This window comes from Rhineura floridana, chromosome 6 (assembly GCF_030035675.1).
Source record: "Rhineura floridana isolate rRhiFlo1 chromosome 6, rRhiFlo1.hap2, whole genome shotgun sequence".
Lineage (NCBI taxonomy): Eukaryota > Metazoa > Chordata > Lepidosauria > Squamata > Rhineuridae > Rhineura > Rhineura floridana.
The window spans coordinates 78,189,156-78,207,441 of NC_084485.1; the positions used below are offsets into that span (position 1 = coordinate 78,189,156).

The 18,286-nt window shown below is 43.2% G+C and overlaps 1 protein-coding gene across 1 annotated transcript; it reads left to right on the forward strand.

Annotated features, from left to right (window-relative positions):
- Nucleotides 1-2,019: 2,019 nt before the first annotated feature.
- LOC133387559 (glutathione S-transferase Mu 1-like) lies at nucleotides 2,020-16,767 on the forward strand. The gene is made up of 8 exons (XM_061632583.1): nucleotides 2,020-2,278; nucleotides 8,468-8,543; nucleotides 11,420-11,484; nucleotides 12,681-12,762; nucleotides 13,316-13,416; nucleotides 13,724-13,819; nucleotides 13,916-14,026; nucleotides 16,506-16,767. The coding sequence occupies exons 1-8, from the start codon at nucleotides 2,243-2,245 to the stop codon at nucleotides 16,599-16,601; spliced, it is 663 nt and encodes a 220-aa protein (XP_061488567.1). The 5' UTR covers nucleotides 2,020-2,242; the 3' UTR covers nucleotides 16,602-16,767.
- Nucleotides 16,768-18,286: the final 1,519 nt, after the last annotated feature.

Here is an 18,286-nt window from a genome sequence, read left to right on the forward strand (position 1 = left end):
TTCCAAATTGTGTGAAGTACTAGTTCCCCTCTATTCAGCACTGGTTAGGCCTCATCTTGCGTACTGCATCCAGTTCTGGTCTCTGCGCTTCAAGAAGGATGCAGACAAACTGGAACAGGTTCAGAGGAGGGCAACAAGGCTGATCAGGGGACTGGAAACAAAACCCTATGAGGAGAGACTGAAAGAACTGGACATGTTTAGCCTGGAAAAAAGAAGATTGAGGGGAGACTGTGATGTTCCTATATTAATGTATATATGGTAAGTGTTGTTGTTTAGAAGATACATGGTAAGTGGAGTTGAAGAGGAGTGGGAGTGAATGGGCAGTAGAATGCTAGATGATTGGCTGAGTGTTTAAAATGGCTGAACGTATAAAAGGAAGAGTGAGAGTGGAATCTGGGGGGAGAAGAGAAAGAGTGGGTTGCTTGGTGGGGTTTGAGAGAGTTGTTTGCCAGGAGAGAGTGGAGAAGGAGGGGGGTGGAGTTCAGATTAGTATTGAGTAAAACCATATGCTTATGTGCCTTAAGAAGAAATCTTGTTAATCTTGTTAGCTTTCTTATCTTTAATAAATACTTAATTTGGTTTACCAAAGGCCTGATCCTTGGCTGGGGTTTCACAGACCAGAAGGGAGGGTAAGGTAATGACCAAGGCTGAAGGGGAACTGTAACAAATGGTGGCAGCGGTGAAGAGAATAACAATACCAGTATTCAGAGTCTCTGGGAATACTAGTATTAGGACGTGACTGGTGGTTGCCTAGCAGGGGGATCTGTTGAGATCTGTGCTAGAGCGGGGAGAGAAAAAATAAAAAAGGACAGTCCGGACTGGTGGAGTCCCTGGTGGTGCCTAGTGACAGGCAGTAGCCACGCGCAGATAGGAACCTGACAGGGAGAGCCAGGGAAGGGCGTCACAGAGACATGACAGCACTCTTCAAGTACATGAAAGGTTGTCATATAGAGGAGGGCCGGGATCTCTTCTTGATCGTCCCAGAGTGCAGGACACAGTATAATGGGCTCAAGTTGCAGGAAGCCAGATTTTGACTGAACATCAGAAAAAACTTCCTAACTGTTAGAGCCATACGACAATGGAACCAATTACCTAGAGAGGAAGTGGGCTCTCCGACATTGGAGGCATTCAGAGGCAGCTGGACAGCCATCTGTCGGGATTTGGGAATGCTTTGACTGCACTGAGCAGGGGTTGGACTTGATAGCCTTATAGGCCCCTTCCAACTCTACTATTATATGATTCTATGGCTCATTAAGGGAAAAATGTAAATTTGAATATCTGACGTCAACTGGTAGGAATAAAAAACCAAACAGGAAAAATCTGTAATCATAGAAGCAAAAAAGATCAAGAAAACTTTTACAAAAAAATGGAATAAAGATCTACAGCAGGAGATGGATAAATATTAAACATGGAAATGGACAAAATCCCTCAGAGACTCATATTTACAGATCTGAAATAATGCTGAACTTCCGTATCAGTGGTATCTCACACCACATAGAATCTCTAAAATACATCAAACAAATACTGGTAGATGTTGGAGATGCAACCATAATAAAGCTGCTTGTCTAGACATTTTTAGCAATGCTTGAAAATACGAAAATATTGGGAAATATACTAAAATACATATAGGAAATAACTGGATATAGACTACCCTTTGAACCACATATAATTTTATTAAACTATTTGAAAGAAGTAGTTATGGAAACAAATTTAGAAATGAAGTTAGAATTTTTTGCCCCAGTGTGTATCACTGCAACTCGCTCTGTTTGGGATTCTCTGGGGGCTCCTCACAATCCCCCGCTCTTGTTTTAAAGAAACTAACATTTCTAAAAGCCAGACTTCGTCAAGGTCTTTTGTGCACAGAAATCTGTTCCCGTACAAGTTATTACTAGCCTCCCTTTTGGCTAAAGGGGTTTGGATCACGAACCTTCCAGTAAGCAATCTAAAGAGGAATGTATGCTTTTAATAGGTGGGGTGGAGAGGGAGTTGACCATCCCACGCTGCTGAGAAAACAAAGGCAACTTTGGAAAGGCTGCAAGGCCGGGAAGCGAGCCAGGCCTCTAGAAATAAGAGGGTTTGGGGCGGACTTTGCTTCCTTAATATTGAGCTCACAACGGGACTCGCCCATCCACACTCCCTTCCGGAAACCTCGCTGGTCAAGTTTAAAAGCGGTGCTCAGCTTCTGAGAAGGAAAGCTTCTGCTTGAGCCGATCAACAGCAGCCAGGGACGGACGCGTGGAAGATGGGAGTCACGCTGGGCTACTGGGATATCCGTGGGGTAAGGCGGCGTGCTCTTGGCTAATGTGGCGCTCCGGGCTTTGCACTAACGGTGACGCCCTTCTCCTCTGGATGAGCACATTGCACAGGCTGGCTCGGAGGCAGACGTACAACAGGTGGAGCTGTGGTGGGGTGGAAAACTGCGTGGAAGTCGAAAGTCAGAGCCTGCGTCAGGGAAATGGACTGCAGGATTCCTATTAGAGCCTAAGCCTGCCGCTGTTTACAAAGCCACACACGTAGGGAAGGGCAAGAGTTCTGTGCTGGAGCGTCTGCTTTGCACGCAGAAGGTCCCAGGTTCAGTCCCCGGCATCTCCAGGTAGCTCTGGGGAGACCCTTGCCTGAAATCCTAGGGAGCCGCTGCCAGTCAGTGTAGGCAATATTCAGGGGTGTAGTTGTCCAGGGTCCTTGGGGGTCTTAGACCCTTTACTTTTTTGGGAACAGGGTCCCTATGGCTCCAACATCCTTTCTTCCTGTTTGGAGCCAGTCAGAGTGAAAGGAAGTGAGGCAGCCACAGAGAACACTCTTCTCAGTAGCTAACACTCCCCTTTCATGCTGATTGGCTCCTAGGGACGTTTTTTGTTGTGGGAGAAGGCATTTATGGGAAGGACTGGGGAGCATGGGAAGGATGGCAGAGAGCAAGCAAGCAAGGGAAAGTGGAAAAGGAGGGAAGAGAGAACTTGGGCGGAAAAGGTCTCTCTCTGCTGCAAGGCCTCCAGTTTGTTTGTTTGCTTGCTTATTAACAAGGATCTTATTCTCATCCCACTAGCACAATGGGGCAAGGGGGAAATGTGTGGTTTTGTACCAGCCCAACCCCAGGAGTTGTAGGGGAGGAGGAGGAGGGAAAGAGAAAAAATAAGTTCACAGGCTGGGAGTAGAGAAAGTGTGTATGTGTGATGGTGTTTCATCTTTATATGATGTTCTATATATGTGTGTCATGCATGGTTAGGTGAAATACAAATGAATACGCCAGAGAGAGAGAGAGAATTGTGCAACCAACACCAGAAGTTAGGATTTGGAATTTCCATGCTTAAGTTTCCTCCTAAAACTCATAAGCTCTGCCCAAATGCATTTACTCTGAATGGTGTGTATGAAAACCAAGAACGGAAACTTGGCAAAGGAAGTTTCTTACTGTACAGCATCTTAGTACGTTTCCTCATATACATGCACAGAAAATAGAAGATCTTGCTGAAAGGCATCTCATGGAGATATGTCTTGATTGTTGCAATGCATCACTAAGGGAAAGTACTCCAAACAAAGTAAGAGACTGAAAGCTCATTTTATTGTATAATAGCCGGTATGGAGAACAAGTCTTATGAGGAAAGGTTGAAGGAACTTGGCATGTTCAGTCTGGTGAAGAGAAGGCTGAGGGGTGACATGATTGCACTCTTTAAGTACCTGAAGGGCTGTCACATAGAGGAGGGTACAGATTTGTTCTCTGCTGCCCCAGAGGGTAGGACTAGGTCTAATGGTTTTAAGTTGCAGGAGCATAGATTCAGATTGGACATTAGAAGGAACTTCTTGACAGTAAGGGCAGTTCGGCAATGGAACCGACTGCCTAGGGAGGTGGTGGGATCCCCTTCGCTGGATGTCTTCAAGCAGAGGCTGGACAGCTATCTGCGGGAGATGCTCTAGCTGTGGATTTCCTGCTGTGAGCAGGGGGTTGGACTTGATGGCCTACAAGGCCCCTTCCAACTCTATGATTCTATGAATCTTAGAAGGTTGTATAATCAGAGAAGGGGGCATGGCTGTGAGGGGACATGGTGTGATTATCATGATGGGACCCTGCACTTTTGCATTTGCCACTACACTGCTGATTGAGCCACATAAAGTAATAGCCTGATCTGGTGTAAGGCAGCTTCCTGTGCTCCACACAGAATTGAGTGAGAACTCTGCTTTGGAGCTGCATGTATAGGATTACACCGTCTGTGTTTCACTTGGGTGTGATTCCCCCTGGACTCCAGTGGTGCAGGTAAGGGATCGCAGACTCAGAGATATGTTCTCTGAGTGTGTGGGCGGGTGTGTTTGTGTGCCAGATGAAGAAGCTGAACAGCTGTTTTCCTCCCCTTTTTTCTCTTTAACCCAGGGACCTCTGGAGGAAATGCATTGAATAACTGTTGAATGAAAGGGTATTTCAGAGAGAGTGAAGAGCAGTGGAGTTTCAGCTTATCAGAAATTCTGCCTCACATGCAGGCCCAGATCTCTCAAGTGCTTAGGAGGAAAGAGCTGCCATGACTTTTGTTTCTTTGAGTAATCTCACTCTTGTGCAGGAGGAAACTCACTTTCCAACTCACTCCTAGCTCTAGATCTTTGATCCAGATGGTAGGCTCTCTGGTTTTAAAATCTGCTATAAAAGCCCTTCTCAGGTACCTTCTGTAAAAGATATAGTCACACAGGAGAGGTCCTTTCCTGTGGTGGTGCCCTGCTCCTGAGGATTGAATGCTCTCCACAAGGAGGTACACCTGGCACTGACATAACCTGACACTGAAAAATATGGTAAAGACTTTCCTATTTGCCCAGGTATCTTTGGTGATATTTTAGTTCGTACTGCTTTCATTCACTGCTTCTTAGGCCTCATCTGTATACATTTAAAGCAGTATCATCCCACTTTATTTATTAAACTATTTATAAGCCACACTTTTCACAGAAGTACATTAAGGCAGCTTACAACATACAAACACAATAACATTTAAAAACCAATAAAAACAACATTAAAAATAATAAAAGCAGCAATAAATAGTGCATTGGTTGGGGGAAAATTCATGTTAAAAGGCCTGTCCAGTTTTCAAAAGAGACCTGAAAGAAAGGAGGGATAGTTCTTGCCAAACCTGTATTGATAGGAAGTTTCACAGGGCAGGGCCTGCCACTCTAAAGGCTTGATCCCTGGAGGAGCCCAACCGAACCCAGGGGCATGGGGAACCACCAAAAGTGCCCCATCAGATCTCAGTGACTGAGATGGAGCATAGAGAATCAGGCAGTCTTTTAAAGTACTTTAGAGCTTTGTCAGTTAACACAAGTACCTTCAACGTGGCCCAGTAGCAGACTGGCAACTTTAAACAGTCATGACTTCCCCCAAATAATTCTGGGAATTGTAGTTTGTTAAGGGTACTAAGCATCGTTGTTATGTGCCTTCAAGTCGATTTTGACTTATGACGACCCTATGAATCGGCGACCTCCAGTAGCATCTGTTGTAAACCACCCTGTTCAGATCTTGTAAGTTCAGGTCTGTGGCTTCCTTTATGGAATCAATCCATCACTTGTTTGGCCTTCCTCTTTTTCTACTCCCTTCTGTTTTTTTCTAGCATTATTGTCTTTTCTAGTGAATCAGGTCTTCTCATTATGTGTCCAAAGTATGGTAATCTCAGTTTCATCATTTTAGCTTGTAGTGACAGTTCTGGTTTAATTTGTTTTAACACCCAATTTAGGAGATCACACATTCTCCCCATTGAGCTATAGTTTCTAGAGTGGTTTAAAAAGCAGTCCCTCTTACCAGGGAATTCTGGGAACTGTAGCTCTGTGCAGTGAATAGGGGATCTTCTAACAATTCTTGGAACCCTTAACAAACAACAGTTCCCAGGATTCTTTGGGTGAAGCAATGACTTAGATGTATAGTGCAGATGGCTCCTTTGGTTTATGGTTTACCCTGCCATTTTATCTTATCGACTCTTTTTTTGGTATTGTATTCATATGTTGTTGAAATAGATTTATTCACACTTTTGTATGCCGCCTTGGAATCTTCTTCATTACTGGCAGTTAAGAGATACTTAAACAAACAAAATAGGGACTAATAATTGTGCTGATAGCGATCCTATTTGGGGGAGGGGAGTTATAATCTCTGGCTGATGTTGCATGTTTAATACTGCAATACTTATATCTATGTGTGGGAAACCAACTATTGTTAGGCTGCATTCATAACAAGACTTAACACTTTTATATAACACTTTGGAATATTTCAGCATGCTTCATGTACCTTATCTCAGTAAGGGTGCAATCCTGTATTCACTCAACTAGAGAATAAGCCCCACTGAGTAAACATGTATAAGATTGTGCTATAATTCATGAAACAATTCTGTAATGTCAACATTATTATCTTCTTGTGGGGGTGGGAAAGATTTGAAGCTGAGGGATTGTGGCAGGCCATTTAGTAAGAAAGTTCATGGAAGAGGTGATTTTGAATTCCTTGGCTCCTAATTCTTTGCCACTATTCTACATGATGTCTGAACTAATAAGAACATCTCTGCTACCATGGCTATATATATGATCCCTCAGATGCTGTTGTATAAGACTATTTGGGGAGAGATTGGGGTCAGGCCTTTGTTCGAGACACCCTGAGCAGTAGTGTAGTGGCAAATTCAGAAGTGCAGGTTCCCTTCATTATATCCATGCCATGCCCTGTGACTCGCTTGCTCTCCATCGTTATCTCCACAGTTCATCCTATGCATGCCTTCTCCCACAACAACAGATGTCCATAGGAGCCAATCAACCTGAAAGGGGAGGGTGTTAGCTACTGAGAAGAGTCTTCTCAGTGGCTGACTCACCTCCTTTTACTCTGATTGGCTGCAATCAACAAGAAAGGACAAACATGTTAGAAGATTCTTTTCAGTGGCTAACACACTCCCCTTTTATGCAGATTGGCTCATATGACGCTGGAGACATAGGGACCCAGCTGGGACCCTGTTCCCAAAATGGTAAAGGATTTAAGACCACCTGAGACCCCTGACAACTATACCCCGACCCTGAGCCAAGATAACTTGGCTAATCTGACACCACTTGGGAGTTAAGATGTCAATTTTAAGGCTTCCTATCCTGTACATTACAAGAGCAGACAGAGGGCAGACATCATAAGCCAGCCTCTTCCCAGGCTTGTGTTCTTCCCCCTCCTCTTTCTTTCTTCCTCCAAAATGAGGATGTTGGACATTTTCACTTCCATGTTTTTATTAACCACAGTATTACATTGCATTTAAACCCTAATCTTGTTGGAAGTGGGGCAAGAGCAACTCCTGTTTTGTTCTTTTATGTTCCAGAAGGGAGATAGAGTTAGGGTCCTCCAGATGGATAGGCTTGATTACCTTTACATGTGATGCTCTGACTGACTTTCTTCCCTCGTTAGACTGATATCTTAGGGAAGCTTGTCTGCCCCTCCTCTTTCCGCCCTTTCCTCTCTTCTCTTCCTCCACTGTCCGAGAAAGAGGAGACACCTTTGTCTCTGCTCTCTCTCTCCTGAGCCATGAGGGCAACTCCCAAGCCTCGGTGTTGTGCCTCCAACTTAGGTAGTTAGAACTAGGTATGCCTTTCTATCTACAATGTATTTCTATAAATAAAGTAGCTTTTCTTATTTTACTAAGTCTTAAGTCTCAGTGATCTCAATGCAGGGTAAAAGCCTGCTACTTAGGTAAACGCACACACGGGCACACACACATTTCAGACCGTTGACGTTCTCTGCTAACATTTATACCAATTTACACAACAAATCTGTGGTTAATCGTAACTGGTTTATTGAAACAATTCAGATTTGGCTTGTTTCAACCATAGTTAAAATTAATCAGAGGCCACACGTGGATGTAATGCTCACCGTTAACCAAGGTTAGGCAAATTAGCTAGTCATGCAGCCCAGCTTACTCCCAAAGGGGAAACAAACCATTACAGTGCTATGAGAAGCAAATTACAAATACTGGTTGAAATCACTAAGATAGCAATTCCAGGGGTTTTCCCCCCCACTGGGAGGAAGGGAGACACTAAATAGGTATGCTTGGTCTGTGTTCACTGGCTAATTTGGCTAAGTATATTTAATAACCAGCATTATATTTGAACACAGTTACAGTTTGTCAAGTTTGGATGACAAGTTGCAGTTAATCAAAAAGAGAAATGAAAGCTTTTGACCTCCTCATGGCTAAGCTTGAAGGGGGGAAGCACACAAGCCTGTCTCAATAAACCATGGTTTAATGAGATGCCTGATCATAGCCACTGACAAGGAATACAGTGTTCAATAACATGAGGGTGATTTTGGACAGTAACTCTTGATATAAGAATAGGATCATTACAGGCATGCACTGTCTTCATCTGTGAAATGTCAGGGTGTATACCAATATCCTTTGCCACTGGTAATTGCTAGACTTGAGCAGATGTAGTTTGCTGCTTTTACTACCACTGATCACTATTCTTCCACTAAATGTTTATCTCTTCTTTCCTGCAGCTTGCCCATTCAATCAGGTTGCTCCTAGAATACACAGATACCCCATATGAGGACAAGCAGTACAGTGCTGGAGACGGTAAGGAGTTGACCCAAAAGGAGCTTCCAGGTCCAAAGAGAGTATGCCTCTGATTACCACTTGTTAAGGAACAATTGGGAGCACACTTTAAGACTCCCAATGGTTCCTTTGCAACTGCATCTTTACCTATCCCACCCCTTCTACTGCATATGCAGTCAGGAGTGGGGCAGGTGGACATAGTTTGGGGAAAATGGCCTCGAGGGCTGAAGGTGTATGTAACAGAACAAGGGTAATTGAGTTATGTATCTATTTAAAAAGCAGCTAAAACAAGCTTTTGTTGTGCCTGATCACTCTGGAGCACATCTCGTGCAAAATCTAGAGTCCTGAAGCTGGTCTGATAGCTCTTTATGTCAGATTATTTAGACATGATGACTTTGTTCTTTTGAAACAGTCTTTCCACTTTAAACAGTGACAAGGAAAGGAACAGTTCTGCAATGCCATTGTGGCTTTCCCCCCTCTGGAACAGAGAGTTGTATGGAAGTGGTCAAAGAGCCCTATTCTTAGCCTGTCTCATCCCCTGCCATCTTGATACCTAGAGGCTCATAGCAATCTCTCTCTCCTACAATAATCTTTGAACCTCTCCCACTTATCACTGACCTTGCCCTTGCCCACGGTACAGAAATTATTTGAATATCTTTTGACCGAGAATGACTCCCTTCAAAGTTTGGGATTATTGCCAGTTTTGCTTTGTTTCTGTTGCTTACAGTGTTTGAATTACTTATTCATGGGAATGGTAGGAGAGTAGAGAGAGCCAAATCTCCAAGAACACTTGGAAATAGATGGATTTTTTAAAATAAAAAGGTGACTTTATTTGATCAACAAGAAGGGCGGATTACCTCCTGATGTAACTGCTAGCTCTGATCTTCAGGATCAACAGAAGGTATATAGAAGTGCACAAGTTCTGTTGGCCACCTAGTGCAGGCCTGCTGCTGGGATTCTTGCAAAGAAATCTGGGATAGGAGGACCTTGATCTAATCCATAAAGGCATTTATACTTTCAAACAAGAATGAACACTCAGGATCCCTTAAGGCAAGACAGGATCTGCCACGAGAGTGGCTCTGTACTATAGCCATCATGGATTTTTCACATTCTGCCCTGTTAATTTAGAATTGGAATTAATTCATTTCAGTCATGGACCACCCAAACCTGTTAATTTGAAAATACCCCTCATGCCATTCTAATGCTTCCCATAAGCTCATTTCAAAACAAAATCTTACAAAACTTATGTTCTTGAACTTGTATTCTGATAGTCCATCGTTCTATTCAGATCCACCTTTTTTTGTTCCTGCTTGCTTTGGCACTTGCCGATTCCATCTGCTGGTTTTTTTGGTTGTGAAAAAAAGTGTAATTTTAACGTAAATGCCTATGTAAATGATCACAGTGTTCCTTGTGGTTTATTTGTTCCTATTTATCACCCCTACACACAGTTAGTTAGGAATGCATCAGCTTAGATGAAATTGTGAAGATAATTATATAAAATGGGGAAAAATTTTTTTTTAAATGTGCTGATTACAGCCATGGCCTGCTGTAAAAAATGTGTGCCGATTACAGCTGTAGCCCATTGCAAGAAATCAATGCTGGTCTGAAAAGATAGTGGACTGTCGAATTCAGTCGGAATCCAGTACTAAGTCTGATTTAGTGGATATTCTCCCCCATCCCTGCTAGAGTTCAAAGTGTAAAACGAGAGAGAGAGAAATCCAGACTCCATTGGACTTTTTTTCCATCAGTGGTCTCATAATTTGTTGAAATTCATTAAAAATCAGTCATGTTCAGAGTACCTGTAATCCAATTACTGATCTTGCTCATACTCTGACTGTCATCTTCTGCAGTTTAAAAGTTAAAAAAAAGAGCAGACTTTTACTTAATTTAAGAAATTTAACATTGGAGTCTATTATAGCACAGGCATGCTCAGTAAGAACCAACTGTCAGTGTTCTAAAAGCCAGACTAACAGCTGTTTGGTTTGGCTAATCAGGGGGCCACACCCACACCAGACATTTATTCCACTTTGGGAAGTGTAGTTTGTGAAGAGGACTAAAAGTTGTTAGGAGACTCCTATTCCCCTGATAAAGCTCCAGTGTGGTTCAACCCCTCTTCTGGTGATTGTAGCTCAGTGAGGGGAATATAGTGTCTCCTAACAGCTCTCAGCACTCTTCACAAACTACACTTCCCAGGATTCTTTCAGGAAAGCCATGGCTGTCTAAAGTGGAATAAATGGGCCATGCTAGCTGGGGCTGATGGGAGCTGTAGTCAAAAACATCTGGAGAACACTAGGTTAGAGAAGGCTGAAGTAAAATATTTACCAGTGTTGATGTTCTGTCTTATATAATAGTAACATTAAATGAAAGTGAAACATTCAGCTTTGTCCATGATTATCTGCTACCAGTGATGACTGGTATCAGTGAAGAGCTAATTATGTAAGTATTGTAGCTGAGGATTCTGTACGTTTGTTTGGAAGTAAGTCCTATGATATTCAGTGGGGCTTGCTCCCAAGTGAAAGTGCATAGGATTGCCAACTGATCCTTGTTTCTTGAGGCCCATATCATCCTTATTGTTGCATCAGTCAGAGCAAACCAAGCCATTTTCTTGTTGGCAGGTATTGAAATGACATCAAACTTTATTGCTTGCTACTGGAAGAGATTATTCCTGGCATTTTGAGTTTATAGCCATCAGAGCTACTTATATATGGAAGAGCTCTGGGGGAAAAATCATTCTAGGTAGAGAATTCTTTTTCTTTCTACTAGGATCCAGGCACAATAATCCCTTGAGAAATGGAACCAAAAGCATAGGAGAGAAACCTGGCTATATAGGAGAAAATAAGTCTATAGAAGTGACAGCAGACTTGTCATTTACTCACTTTTCATGTCTATACTTACAGCTCCTGAGTTTGACAGAAGTCAGTGGACTAGTGTGAAGGAGAAGCTGGGCTTGGACTTCCCAAATGTATGTAGCAACTGTAGCATAACCAGCAATGTTCTGTTATTGTGGGTTGAAGGGTGGGGTGTCAGTTTGCCGCTGCTCGCATTTTGACTAGGAACTAGGAAAGAGTCCTTTGCTCTTGCAAACGCCCTCCTGCCCTAACATGTAAACTTTCTGGTCTGGCCCTGCTTAGTTGTGTGCTGCATCAAGGAGAGACTGCAGCCCAATAGAAAACCAGGACTGTGTGTAAGAGCAGAATCTAAAGCAGTGGGTAGGCAGGGGGCGGGGCGGTTGGCATCTCCAGTGCATTCTTGGCTTCTTGCTTGAGCAGAGGAGGCTGACAAGAAGCAAGAGGCCAGGAACCTTCAGTGTGCCTGGGGTCTTTATAAAGGAGCTAGGTCCTGTAAATTCTACAGCAAAACCTCTCTTGCACAAACCTCTAGTGTGTGAGTTTAAATATAGTTCAGGGATGGGAAACATTTTTCAGCAAAAGGCAAAAGTTGGCAGAGCAACAAATGTAAATTTTCGCTTTGAACAGTAGGCTAGTTTTGACACACACTTGCACAGTCCCTCTCTTCCCTACATCCAGGCAACCAAAAGGCATTCTCAGAGTTGAAAGACACATTCCAGCCAGACAAAAACACTCTAGGAGTGTGAGAAGCAGTGCCAGTGAGGGGTTTGGCTTGGGGAAAGGTAGTGGTAGAGGGTGGGGAGAGTCCTGAGGGCCACAGAGAGAGAGTTGCGTGGAGGGTTGCTTTAGCTTCGAAGATCGAGGTTCCTTCCCCTGTTGTAGATCATTCTGGCTGGAGAAGTTGCTTTACCCTGGAAGGTGCTGTGATAAAGGAAGAGACTAGACAAGAAAGGGTAAAGAAATGCCTTGCGTTCTGCTGCTGCTGCTGCTGCTGCTGCTGCTGCTCTTTCCCTGCCCTTTTCCATGGAGCCCACCTACTGACATAGCTGCTGGAGCACAGCGCTTGCTTAATCCCATCTTCAAGGGACTCCAGGATTAATTTGTGGTGGTTTTTTTCCAACACTGTCAAATTCTGTACAAAATGTCTATGTCTATCATTGACAGCCCTAGCTTATTATGCTGGAACTAGACAAACTTCAAGCTGGTACTGTTTATTCTAAGCAAATTGAAAGCTGTCCAGTGAAGATGATTGGGTGATGAAGTAATGTGCATCTTCAGTGGCATCATTAACCTTCCTCTCTTTCCCCAGCTCCCATATCTAATTGATGGCAAGACAAAGATTACACAGAGTAATGCCATCCTGCGATACATTGCGCGGAAGCACAAGATGTGTGAGTGTTTTGGACACCTGTGATTACTTGGATACCAGCTTTAAATACTGTAATAATAATTTAATTTTTTTAATGGACTGCCTTCAAGTCGATCCCGACTTATGGCTACCCTATGAATAGGGTTTTCATGGTAAGCGGTATTCAGAGGGGGTTTGCCATTGCCTCCCTCTGAGGCTAGTCCTCCCCAGCTGGCTAGGGCCTGCTCAGCTTGCCACAGCTGCACAAGCCAGCCCCTTCCTTGTCCGCAACTGCCAGCTGGGGGGCAACTGGGCTCCTTGGGACTATGCAGCTTGCCCACGGCTGCACAGGTAGCAGGGCACGTAACCCCTGAGCCACTCACTGTGGGGTGATCTTTAGCTGGCCCTTGACACCCAGGAGACCCGAGTGGGGATTTGAACTCACAGACTCTGGACTCCCAGCCAGGCTCTCCTCCCCACTGTGCTATACCAGCTGTAAATAATAATAATAGTAATGGTAATAACAATAGTAATAAATTATTTGCCAAATGGTTGGAGGTAGATTCTTATCTTCTATATGTGTTATGTTTCAACAGGTGGTGACAGTGAAGAAGAAATTATCAGAGTGGATATGCTTGAAAACCAAGTCATGGATTTCCGAATGAACTTTGCAAAACTCTGCTACGGTCCAGATTTTGTGAGTCTTGTGGTTTATGTCCTCCTTCCAAATTCCAGGAGATTGGGAATCCTGCAGATGACTTGAGAATTATTTGGGGATAAATATGGTGTGAGTTGAGTAGAAAGTTAGATAGCACTTATGTATGACTTAACAAACAATTCTTTCTGCACTCCTGGGATTGGGAGGGAACAAAGTTCTTTAGAGTTAGCACAAACCAGCGCATGAGAGAGAGGCCTAGAAATGGGGGAGTTAGTAGTTCAAGGTTTCACAAGAGTTTAGCTGGAAATGAGCCTGTATATGATAATTCAATAGTGTCTTGTTGCAGGAGCAACTGAAGCCTGAGTATTTGGAGCAGCTACCTGGGAAAATAAAGCTCTTCTCCCAGTTTTTGGGAGACAGGAATTGGTTTGCAGGAAAGAAGGTACACTATGCGTGCTATGCTTAATTATATAGAGACAAAGATGCATCTCTAGTTTTATGGTTCATTTTAAAATTTCTTCCACTTTTAATTTCCTAGATCACCTATGCAGATTTCCTTGCATATGATGTCTTGGATCAGCACCAGATGTTTGAGCCAAAATGCTTGGAGCAGTTCCCAAATCTAAAGGATTTCATTGAGCGCTTTGAGGTGATTTATGCATGGATTTCCAGCACGAATTGTTCTGATATCAATAGCAAATGAAATGTGATTCACCCCCCAAATAGTATTTCTTAAATAGACCAACATTCTCTGTGATGGAGACCGGTCTATTAGGGACGGTAGGGGACTGACTCAGCAAGTCAATCTGCCCTTAGCCAACCCCATCTTCCTGCCACCTTACTTACAAGCAGTCCAGGGGATGACATTAGCTGTCAGCCTCCTCCTCCTCAGTCTCACTGTTGCCTTTGTAGAATTCAGCAGGGAGGAGAATAGAGATTAGCCTGAATTATATATGTGGCATTTGATATTGCAATTTCAAATTTGTACAAACCAGATTGTCTTTTTGTCGTGGACTGCGGTGTTAGTTTCTTCCTTCCTTGGAGCATGGCCTGGTTCAGATTATAAATTCAGGCTTCATACACTATGGTTTAAGTTGTGAAGATAGGAACGAGCACTTCTTCCTCCCCTCTTGATCTTGGCCTTTTTTCTGGTCTGTTAACTAATATTAAGCCAGAGTGATCTGGTTTGGAAGTTATGGGGGTAGGGCTAGTTTACGACAAGCCCTGAAGCTGGCATATGACTGGAGGAGGGGAAGCTCAAGAGAAGAGTGCACACCCTGGTTTATGAAGCCTGGAATGATCGTCTGAAGCAAGCTATTGTCATATAAAGATAACTGCAGAACTTGAAAAACTTTGATTCCTTCTAGTTCTATCATTAATCTTATTGGACCTATCTGCACTATACATGTAAAGCAGTACCATGCTACAGTTCCCAGAGTGGTTTAACAATCATCCGCTCTTCAGGATCTCCTCTCAGCACCCGTAACAAGCTACAGTTCCCAGGATACTTTGGAGGAATGATACTGCTTTAAATGTGCAAATGTGGCCCTTGAGAACATACCACAGATGCCTTCTCTTTCTAGCATTAACTGAAAAAAATCCACATGAGGTAGAGTTAAGTCCTCAGTACATATTTCATGCCACACCAGAATGTCTCAAAGGCTGCCACTTTTTTTTTAAAGGGTCATAGTTGCAATGGAATGTTGCTTCCAATGTTGTTATTTATAAAGTACAAAGTTCCCTTTCTGTTCCCCTCTGCCTGCTCTGTTTTGCTGATCTTTTAAACAACTATTAAACTGCACTTCCCAGTGCCTGTGCAAGCGTACTTGCCTCTCCCTATCTTTTTGAAAGTATTAAGCACCTGCTGTAGGGTCATGATAAGACACCTTATGATACCTTGGTGGGAGCAGATAACATTGTTTAAGGTGCTGCTGCAATAGCATTTTAGAGATTTGGGCTTGAGGGGTTAATTGTTAAATCAATTTTCCTTATCCTTTGAGGCAAAGGGCAGCACAGCTGATTTAAGTATGAACCAAAAGTTTTGATTGCTTTTCACTCTTGCAGCCTGATCTCTCTATCTCACACACTCACACACACCCCTCTCTCTCAGATGTTAAATGTCCTTTTTTGTTTAGCTTTTAAAAAGATACTGTGTGCTTTCCTTCTCTTGGGAGATGTGCACTCCAGCACTAGATCTGCAGTGTGTTAGTTTTTTAAGGGGTTCATAGTAGGATGGCTATTCTTCCCCATCTTGCAGCAAGGTTCTGCCCCCTCCTCACCTCCATACCTAACATTGTTTAGGTGAGATATGTGATACTGAGGGACTGATGGAAATTGCACAAAAGCTAAAATGTACTTTTCCAGATAATGAAAGTGTGTGCTCAGGCTGTTTTCCTGCTTGTGCTTCACTCTTTGTTAGTGCTTTATTTGCTGCTTTCTATGCAGCTGTGGCGAAAATGTGTGCTTATGTACTTTGAAATAGACATTCCTCACTCTCCAGTGATGTCTGCAGCAGAATCCACAGACAGCCTGTGTGCCTTCTTTTCCATCCAATGGACTCTTGCTGTATACCAGTGGTGGGGAACAGTTTTCAGCCTGAGGGCCACATTGCCTCCTGGGCAACCTTTTGGAGGCCACATGTTATTGGTGGGCAGGGCCAGAGGCAAGAGTAGGCAGAGCAATTGATGTAAATGTTATTTTTGTGCAATAGGTTAATTTCTACCCACCCTCGTAGACCTCTCTCTATTCTCCATCCAAACAAGCAAGAGGCATATTCCAGCCAGGCAAAAACATTCAGGGAGGATGCAAAGGAAGGCTGGTGAGAGGTGTGACCTGGAGAGGGTCTTGAGGGCCTGAGATTCTCTACGCCTGCCTTCCACAGTGAAAAGACTTGCCATGCTAGGATGGATGAAATGATGCCAAAGGTCTTGATACCCTGAACACAATAAAGATCCTGGAACCATCTGCTCATCCCTGAAAACATGACTGTTTTTTTTAAAAAACAAAACTTTTCTTAGGCCTTCTAGACCCTGTACATTCTCTTTGCTTCTAAGAGTCTGGGCCAGACTATTGGTATGTGTCCTGCTGTTGCTAGCTAATAACTATCCTTGTGCTGGGTTTCCCTGCAGGCTTTGGAGAAGATTTCTGCCTACATGAAATCTGGCTGTTACATGAAGACTCCCGTCTTCTGGAGAGTTGCTAAGTGGAGCAATAAAAAGGAGTAGATGAGGCCATGAACCTTAACAGCCTGACACTTCTAGATGGGGGATCTATTATCAATTATGGCTTCTGAACGATTCACACTCATTTCTTGCTTTTGTTATGCTGTGACTCTTAATCCCAAATATGTTCAAAGATAGTAGCTAATAAAAATGGTTGTTTACTGAAAAATTTGTCTTGACTTTTTAGTTTCCTGGCCTGTGGCCACAAAATCCTCTGTTCTCCCTCGTTAAAGGTCAAATGCTGATAGCAGACCAAGCTAGTGACTACTTGCTTATGTGGTCTTGGGGCACAAAACAACCAGACCCTGTGATGTGAAGAAAAACAATCTTTTCCCTACAACCCTGCTTCACTCAACAGTTTTCATTGTTGGCTAGGCCGAGTAACTTTAACTTAGACACCAGGATCTCATGGCCCTCCAACTATTGTTGGGATTCCAGCTCCCATAAGCCCCAGCCAACATGGCCAAAATGGTCAGGAGTGATGGGAATTGTAGTCCCACAACATCTTTAAGGCAATAGGTTTCCCATTCCTGAATGATGTAGCTCAGTTGATGAGCCAGTCAGGATTATAACCCTCCTGTGCTAATGGGGTTGCTGTGGACTGCAGCAGCTGTTTGAAAGAGCAGTCAAACATTTTGGCAAATCCAAATCATTTCATATTCCATACACTTTGCAATTATTTATTTATTTTTATTTTATTCGATTTCTATACCGCCCACATCCAAAAGGCTCTCAGGGCGGTGCACAACAGGGAATAAAATACAATAGAATCACAAGAAACAGTAAAAGCATACATATTAAACAATTAAACAACCTAGTATACAATAAGAGCTAAAAATAGATTAAAATAATAGATTAAAATGCCTGGGAGAATAAAAAGGTTTTAACCTGGCGCCGAAAGGATAGAAGTGTAGGCGCCAGGCGCACCTCATCGTGGATGCAGTTATGCAGTTAGTTGTCAGGTGGTGTTTTGTGTGTATCTCCCCCCTCATTTCCATTTTTAAAAAATTTGAACTGGAAATGGATTGCCTTCAAGTCGATCCCGACTTATGGAGACCCTGTGAACAGGGTTTTCATGGTAAGTGGTATTCAGAGGGGGTTTACCATTGCCTCCCTCTGAGGCTGAGAGGCAATGGCTGGCCCAAGGTCACCCAGCGAGCTTCATGGCTGTGTGGGGATTCGAACCCTGGTCTGCCGGGTCATAGTCCAGCACTTTAACCACTACACAGTACTCCAATTTCCACTATTGAAATGAGTAGGACACTAAGCAACCTGAAAACCATTCTTTCCCGAACAACTTATCAAAATAAGATAGGGAATGTATCATACATTTCATTTTTATGTTATACCTCTTCAAGTGCACTAGAATAGATTTTCCCCCATTTTGTAAAACCCCCCCCATACATGCTTGTGTGTACCAAAAACAAACAAAAGACTGATGGGTCAGTTGGATCCCAGGATTAAGTCTTATGGGGGGGGTTAATTCTGTTTCAGATTGACTTTTATCTTGACACTCAATAGTGTCAAATACTCATAATGCAAACCTGCAACACTGATTTCTTATTTGTAATGTCCGCAAGATTTGGGGGGGGGGGAAGCCATGTGCTTTAAATGTATGGTGTGCATGTGATTTTTCTCTTTGAAGAATTATCCTTTACTAAGGCTTCAATCCTTCACCCACTTTCCTG